The 8,686-nt window shown below is 37.3% G+C and overlaps 1 protein-coding gene across 9 annotated transcripts in view; it reads left to right on the forward strand.

The window, feature by feature from the left end:
• HELQ (helicase, POLQ like) overlaps positions 1-8,434 on the forward strand; it is a 52,781-nt gene extending 44,347 nt beyond the window's left edge. For 3 of the 9 annotated variants that reach the window (XM_015586101.2, XM_025043803.1, XM_015586102.2), the window contains one exon: positions 8,231-8,433. In XM_015586101.2, coding sequence (XP_015441587.1) covers positions 8,231-8,338 — 108 coding nt within the window. In that variant the 3' untranslated portion in view covers positions 8,339-8,433. Of the gene's footprint in view, positions 1-3,209; positions 4,859-4,903; positions 6,918-8,230 lie in introns of those variants that run through there. The other 6 variants (XM_025043800.1, XM_015586103.2, XR_003045027.1 and 3 more) reach the window with 5 other exon arrangements.
• The last annotated feature ends 252 nt before the right edge of the window (positions 8,435-8,686 follow it).

Raw genomic sequence — 8,686 nt, forward strand, 5'->3', positions numbered from 1 at the left:
TCCATTGCCACAGCAGCTAGCACTGTACTCAGCCTAGAGTAGGTATTTAATAAATATTTGATTAAATGAATAAATGAAATTTAAAGAAATTAAGCAATTTATCCAAGGAAAAGAAACAGCTAGTTAGTAAGTAGGAGAGCCAGAACTAAGAGGTTAGAATGTATATTATAAAAGATACAGATGGAGCTGCAGTAACAATGGCGAAAAGACGTGACTAAATTTTAAAAGTCTATTAGGCAAATTCAAGCATAATAAATTCATAGTTGATATGGAGAATCAATGTTGTATCCAGGGACCCATACGTTCGTTACATTTCTCACCATTCTCAAACACATGGCTTCCATTTTATGGACTAAGATATGTGCTCTGGTTCTCACTATTCCTTCCACTTTCCAGCTAGCAGAAAGAGAAAAATAGATATTCCTTGCAGGATTTTGAGTTGCAAATAGGGGAGCAAGACTGGAAATAAGGAAACCAGTTAGGATTATATTGAGGTTATGCAGTTTTTTCAGTAACGCCAAAAAATGGTGTGTATCCTTCATAGTACATTATATCAGGAGCCTTAGGTGTCCATTTGTTCCATTAGTGATATTAACTTTGATCATTTGGTCAAGGCAGTATCACCTGCCTTTGTGGGTCAAAATAGCTATTTTATTTTGCTCATGTTATTGTGAATTAGGAATTCTGGAAGGATTCAGTGGGGTGATTCTTGGAATAATTAGTCAGTAATTGTAATTAGTCAGATTTCAATTGGAGTATAGTTCTCTATAGGCTTAACTGGATTGGATATCCAAAATGGCTCACTCACATCGCTGACAGTTGAAAATTACTGTTATCTGGAACTTTTAAATGGATCAACTACATATGGCCTTTCCATAGGGCTTGGGTCTACCATGGCATGGCAGCCAGGTTTTAAGAGGAAATATCTAGAGAATGAACATTTTAAGAAATAAAGGCATAAAATGCAAGAAATCTCCTGAACTAATGAACATTTTAAATGAACATTTTAAGAAATGAACATTTCTTAAATGTCCATACATTCGTTACATGTTCATTTAAATGAACATTTTAAGAAATAAAGGCATAAAATGCAAGAAATCTCCTGAACTAATCTAGTCACTCCTGAACTAGAACTAGTCACTTCTGCTGTATACCGTTGATTACTAGAAAGCCATTAAGATCAGCTCAGATCAAAAGGAAGGGGAATTAGACCCCTATTCCTCCATGAGGGAAATGCCAAATGATTTGCAGTCATCATTAATGTCTGCCTTCTCGTCACAAGTTATTTACATCTCTCTCACATGCAAAATATATTTATCCCTAACAGATTTATTCATTTCTGGCCTCAGACTCAGGCTGGACCTCGAGGTCTAGTACTTCTTCTAAATCAATTCTAGGTATGGATGGTGCTCCTTGAGTGCTATTTTATAAGTATGGTGGCTCCTCTCAGTTTGAAGACCTATGAACTAAGGAGATACACCACCTATGATGTTCAAACAAGGTGGTACATAGAAGTAGATTCTGAAATCCAGCCAGGCATATGGGGCTTGTTCCTTATTTAAGACCCAGTTCTGCTCCCTGGGAATGATTCTTCCTCACTTTGGATTTTCTCATCTGAAGCATTCTTTCTTTTCCATAAGCAGTGGCCTGTGTTTACAGCTACATAACTTTTTCAGAGGTTCAAGGCTTCAAAGGTTCTTTTTATTTTTAATCTCCATGTAGCTTGGATTTCTTTTTTTTTTTTTTTTTTCAAGCTTTGTCACTTTATTTCACTACATTAGGCAGTAGAGCAAAACAGGAACCTATCATTCATAAAGATCAAGAAGTGCATCTCATTCCCAAAAGGGACCAAAAAGGATGTTTCTTTACAAATATGTATGACACTCTTAGCCCATTACATCTATATGCACTTTGAACAAAAGAAAACTTTGGTGTACTATTCAAATCATGAATCCAAACTTACAGCTTTAAGTTTCCAAAATTGTAGTTTCTAGTGCTAATGACATCTAATTTGCCTGCAGTAGTGCACACTGACTGCATTAAAAATCTTGCACCTGATCTAATATAAAAAACAACAAAATTCTGAATTCACCAGCTGTAGGTATTGAACCACATCTACTAACACAGAATACTGACTTGCACGAAAAACTATCTTGAGGAAACATCAAACCAATGGCTGTTATTCTGCAAGTTAATTTGGTTTCTGATGAAAAAAATTTTATGATCAAGTGTTTTTGTGTTTCTGCATCACAGGGGGTTAACGAGACCCCTTACTTCAACATTATTACCTTTGGGAACAAATGCCAGCTACACGCCATAAACTCATGACACACAATTGTGTGTAGTCTATGCAGATGTGCAAACATAGGAAGCTATTCTCTACTTTGATGCCCATTTCCTCCACTGGCAAATATGGAGGAGTGGCTTCACAGTAGGCTCTAGCGGATAGTGAAATAAAAGTTAATTTAACACTCTGGAGCCACAACAAATTAAACTATTTATTTCTACAGTCTGCATATTTGTCATTACACAATCCCTGCCCCCACTCCTAAGAGGCTAAACCTTACTTATTACTGTCATAATATTAGAGATATGAGTATTTTTTCTTACACTGCAGCATATATATTACTCTGTGGAACATTGTTTCATAAAATTTGCTTGACCTTAAGAATGCAATTTAGAGTCTTTCAAGGGCTTCCTAAATATTCTTATCTTCCAGGGGGAGCTGACAAGATACTATGTCCTGTCTGTATTCTACATTACTATATATCTTAATTTTTTTGTTTTAAGTAAAGGCTTGAACTTAAAAACAAAACCAGGATAAAAAGGAAATTTCTTTTCACCAGAAGTCTGTTGGCTACTGCTTACAATGCTTTTATAGAAAACGTAGTGCAGCTGGTTGTCTGCTTCGTCAAGTCTCATTTTAGAAAACATCACAGAAATTAAGGTTAATGATCTAGCTCTAGGATATCAACCAAATACAGCATGTGGCTATGAGGCAAGTGCTCTGGGTTACTTGCTGAGCTATTTTATGGTTTACAATCAAAACATACCATATGATAAAAGTCAAACTTAAGAAAGGTTCTTTTTCTTAATATCCAGGTTTGGATTCAAGAGATTATAACTTAATTTCTTCTTAAAATCAACGGAAAGAATATTAGTTCAGATCATGCTAAAAATGTAACCTTTAAATGTTTTCTGCATTCCAGAAGTGAACTTGTCCACCAGGTTTTCTTTGGGCTCTTTTCAGGTCCCAAATACACAGAACAATCTACTGAGTCAAAGAGGCAGAGCAGAGAAGAGGTAGGGAGTAAGACATTTAAAGATTGCCTCCCTGTGTCAGCATTAATCCTTGGATATTGTGGCAACATTTAAAATGAATGGAATTTGTTACTCCCTTGACATGACATATAAGCACATGCCTCTCACATTTTTAAAAGTTCCATATTCTACTGGGAAAAAAATTTTAAGAGCAGTCAATAAGTATCCTGTATTCACTTAGAAGGAAGGCAAATCAAAGCGCCTTAAGAATTGCACAAGTTCTTCCACTCATCACAAAACTAAAGATAATGTGACAATTCTATTTTTCTGTCAAATGGAAATCTATGGCAAGATGGGAGCCATGATCGCAAGAGAAAAGATATGTTTACAGACTGCTAGGTTATATCTAATGGAATGCAGAAAGCAGTTGGTATATTGACACCAATGCTGAATCATGGCTAACAAGTCTTACCTTTTGGTTATCATTTTAAGTTTCATCCGTGAGATTGTGATCCTTTGTGAGATCAGATCAGAAGACGGTATGTCAGAGTTCCTCAGATTGTAAATCTAATGCCACTCCAAGGAATAGCCATCCCCTTTCTTCGAATGAAACTGTGCTGTTGATATTCAACGTGCAGGGTTCAGTGAGGGAGACACAGATATACTGGTGTTAACAGAAGTGAGAGCAAGAGGAACAGCTGTTACCTAGCATTCCTAATGCCTTGCTTATGCCCCCACCTACCTAGAAATAGGATTGATTCAGTAGTGCACGGATACATCATTATAAACAAGGCCTAATGAAGCAGCAGCTTCCACATTTTAACACAAGTTTGTAGTGATACTGTCCTTTGGGATATGCCCAACAGTAGGACCTTTTAAGGAAGAAGGAGCCCAAGCTCAGTTCCACATGCTGGGTGAGCCGGATGACTTCTGTGCCCTGGTCACCTTCTTCAATGGGGCGGATGGGGGCTGCCAGGTTTTTAAAATCATGCTTCATCTTAAAGCATATTGTCACTTTGCCCTCCTCATGTTGTGGCTCACTTTGATGACAATACCCATTTTGTTGGCCTTTCTGAAGGTTATAATGTCAGAATCATCCTGAAAGTCCTGGGGTTCTGCCAGCTCATTATATTGTGCTGCTGCGTCTTTGCCAGCTAAAATGAGCTTTTTGGGAGGCACCATCACCTTAGCAGGGCTATTGATATTATCAGGGTCTCCCTCATCGCACTCCAACAAGGTCACGTGGGTGAGGTTCTCCACTGAGTTCATAAGAGTCAGGTGGACCTGGCTCTCTTTCATGTAGCGAAGGTTGGGAATTAATATGATCCTCACTTCTGGAATATAATTGACAGCAACCAGTTGGATTTTGAATTTGATAGATGTTAGATTAAACTCTGGCTTGCTCACATTATGTTCACATTTCTGGCAGGGCAGGGACCATTTGATCAGAAGATGTTTGTGACGAGGATAGAGCTGGGATGCACAGATTGGTTGGAAGTCAGGCTGTAAGAGGCACTGCTGAAGGGTGATCATCTCTGTTAAATTTACTGGTCTTGTGTAATAGTCTTCGAGTAGAGGCTCCACTTCATCTACAGCCTGAGCTGGCTCAATCTTTATCTTTCTGGTCCTCTCCTTCTTTAAGGAAAACTCCGGCAAGGGTACTGATGGTTGCACCAGCTCATGGTCGCTGAAGCCTGGTTCCATGACCATATTTGTCTGAAAAAGCCAAAGGCATATAGTTTCTGCACCGTGCCAGTTTCTTGTGATCTCGCTCAACCTTCTCTTTCTAAGCAAGCTGCTGGTAATATTCAATCAGTTTGTTCATCCGCTGTGCGTGAGGATTTTCAGGTTCCTGCCAACCACCACTGGCCACAGATTTGTCTGCCATGCCCACATCTCTAGATGTCCAGCAACAAAATCCACAAGCCAGGTAATAGACCTTCTTCATGGTGGACTTGGCTGGGTCATCTGGAAGCTGCATGGAGATGCTTGTTGCCCGAGTGGAGAGGGTGTGGTGTGCATGCAGCCAGAACAGTCGAACAGTTGGCACATCTGTTCTTTTTTAGTTTGGCTTCAGCTGATGGCATATTTTCTAAGCAATGGGGACAATAATGGGAGTCCACCTCATGAGACACATTCCAGCGACCGCAACTCACTACAATAGCGGCAGAAGTAAAGCTGCGAGAGCGGGGCCCGAACCTTCTTTTCTCCCAGAACTAGGTAGAGAACCCGCTCGGATTGCAGCAGAAACGCCATTCTGTGAAGGGAAGAGTCCTAGTTTGGGTTTCTTGCAGCATGGTTGCTGAGATTTGAGAGGGAGCATTCAAGAGATCTTAGGGAACCGTCCATTCCAAGAAACCAAGGCAGAAATTTGCAAGGCTTCTCTTCACTGAGCCCTGGAAATCATGCGGTATTATTTCCATTGCATTTTATTAGTTACAAGGAAATCACCAAGGCCAGCACAGGTTCAAGAGAATTAGATTTGTCAATGGAGGCGTCAAAGGATTTCCAGTTATCTTTCATCCTCCACACTAGTACCACACTAGTCTCACGCTAGAGGATTCATTCAGTAGTAACTAGGGAGAAAGAAAACTTACTAACTAGAATTCAGTATTTATTTACAGGTCTTTTTGTTTTTAATCTGAGGATATATAATCAAAATTATATGTTCAAGTGTTACTCTTTTTTTTTTTAACCTGCTTCAGTGTGGTTATGAAATGCAAATTCTGTCTGTATTCAATTTTAGTTCCCCACCTCAGTCCTTACAGATGGGGTTTTTTTGTTGTTGTTTTTTGTTCTATTTTTTTGAAAATGTAAGACCCGAACCTATTTTGTTTAGCTTTAAATTCAAATAGTTTTACTAGAGTATATCTTCATTTTCTTTTATTTCTGGAAGGTTCCTTAGATTGTAGTTTTAAATATTAACTCTGATCTATTGCTTGATTTTTTCTTTTTTAGCAACTTCGATTATGTGTACATTGGGTCTTCTTTGCCTACCTTCCATTTCAGTATCTCTGATTCTTTTTACTTCTTTCTTTATCTCATTTTCATTAACTTGATTGTTTTCCTGCTTCCCCTATCCCCATGACCCTAATGAAGTTTTTATTTAAATCTGTGCTTCTTTGGACACCTCATATTTTGTTTTTATTTTTGATATAATTCTGCCTTTTTCTTCGGTTTCTTTCCAGAGCTTACTCAACTTTATTCAAATTTTGTTTCATTTTTTTCTTGTTTTGGGTCCATTTCTGTTCTTAATTTTTGAACTTTTTATTCAGGATGTGTTTTTCCCCCATGTCTCCAAATGTTTATTTGAGACTAATTTCGTTTGGAGCATCATGTTACATACACTTTTTCTGCTTCATGGTTTGCTTTCAGGGAAGGAAATTTTTATGGGCTGAAGTGCTTCGATTGTCATTTTCTATTTTTTTTTATAGAATAGTCTTATATAATGAGAACTGCTTACACTGCTGTATCTTAGGCAGGGTTGGCCATCTGGAGTGGTTTATGAGAATCTTAATTCAAGAGTCTCTCTTTCCTGTCAGTGTAGCAAAGTGTACTTTCTTTAACGGCTTGAGGTGGGAGAGGACTACAGGGAAGAGTTGTGTTCTTTGATTTTTAAAATTTCCTTAATTTTCCTACAGGCTCCTAAATTTTGCGCCTCCTAAATTTTGCGCCCTCCCCCCGCCCCCGCCCCCGCCCCCCCACCGGCCCGCTTTTTTTTTCCGTGACTGTTCAGCTTCCAAAGGACCCCTCTCCCTTTTTACCCATTCTCTCCTTTAGAAATATTGCCTTTCCAAGATTTCCTTCCAGACACTTTAAGTTCCTTTCTACAAACAATGCTTTAATATTCCAGGATTCTTTTCTCGGTATTTTTGTACTTAGGGTAGCCTTTCTCTCTAGAGGTGTTTTTATTTCATCTGAGACCCTCTGTTTTCCTCTTCTCTTTTTCATGTAATTTTTTTCTCAACCCCACCTTGATCTCTGCAAATACTTGGAGTGGGAGCTTGAGAAATGGCTCAGCTGGAAATTGGTGGATGTTTTAACTACAAGTAATTTGAGGTTGATGGTGTTCTCTGTGTTCTAGTAATGCTGATACATGAGTTTTGTGAGATTTAATTGTTTATTGTATAGTTTTTAGAGGATGTGTTGTAAGATTCATTTCACCATTACCTCAGCTGCTGGAAAGTTTACGGAATTACATTTTAGTCTTTTGTATAGTATACCTAATGCTATATAATACAAATACTTTATATCAAATTGGTAGAGTAGGTGTTTCACTTTCACTTTGTATCATTTTTTTCTCCTATATGATTTTGCTAAATTTTTTATTATAAAAATTTTGTGACAGAAGTAGTACAAATACTTCAATCCAATATGCACAAAACCCAGCTGCAACAAATACCAACATTTTATTTCTGGTTTTTAAAAGGGGAAAAAGCATTATTCAGCAAATACTCGTTTGTATCTACCATGTGCCACCTTTAGAAATACTTTCTTTGCTCATTATGTTTCTTTTAAAATTAACCATGTTAATTTTAAGAGCTTAAGTAAAACTTTTCTCTGAAATGGTGATAGGTTTTTAAAAGATAGCATACTAAATTTTGGGGAATAGTAAAATGTATTTATAAAGGATAACATTTTCAAGAACTAATTAAATTTTTGCAAAATCGTCTTAGATTTTATAGATTAAAAGTTAATTTTTAAGTGGCCTAGTCTTCAATAAAACATCTTTGAGAGTATTAAAGTTCCTTTATTTTTGGTATACTAAATGTAGCAATCAGCTAAAATGGCTTTAACTAAATGCTTCAGCTTCATTTACTGTAATCACTTGTTCTTAAGTGGCCATTTTTCAATCTCATTATTAGTTTTAATGTCTAGATTGCTGATGTGTAAGGATTCAAGTGGTTAAAATGTTAGCAATTCTCTAGCAACGCATATTTTGCTCTCATGTCTTGATTTTTTATTGTAGATGCTCTTGCATGAAAAAGCAGAGGCTTTGCAAGAAGAAGTAGAAGAGCTACTGAGATTACCTTCTGATTTCCCTGGTATTGTAGCTTCTCCCAGTGTAAAGGCGTGAAGCTGTTGATGAGCATCTTCAAATATGAATTATTTATTGTACATATGTTTTATTAAAGATTCCCTATAATTTATAAATGAAAAAAATAAATTTTAAGTATACATTTAGAATTGTGGATGATGATTGGTTGTATGCCCTGACTCATAATTTCAGGACCCTTCCCAGTACCAGTGCATCTTCCTCAAACTTACACATTATTTCTCTGCTCAAACATGTAATGTCCACCACAAAATGAAATCCAACTTCCTCAGCATCTCTGCAGTCTACCTTTGCAGCCAGATCTTTTCATTATTCTCTTGTCCATTTCTTTCATCAAACTGGACTATTCGAAATTCCAGAATTTTCCCT

Source organism: Pteropus alecto, unplaced genomic scaffold (assembly GCF_000325575.1).
Source record: "Pteropus alecto unplaced genomic scaffold, ASM32557v1 scaffold161, whole genome shotgun sequence".
Classification (NCBI taxonomy): Eukaryota; Metazoa; Chordata; class Mammalia; order Chiroptera; family Pteropodidae; genus Pteropus; species Pteropus alecto.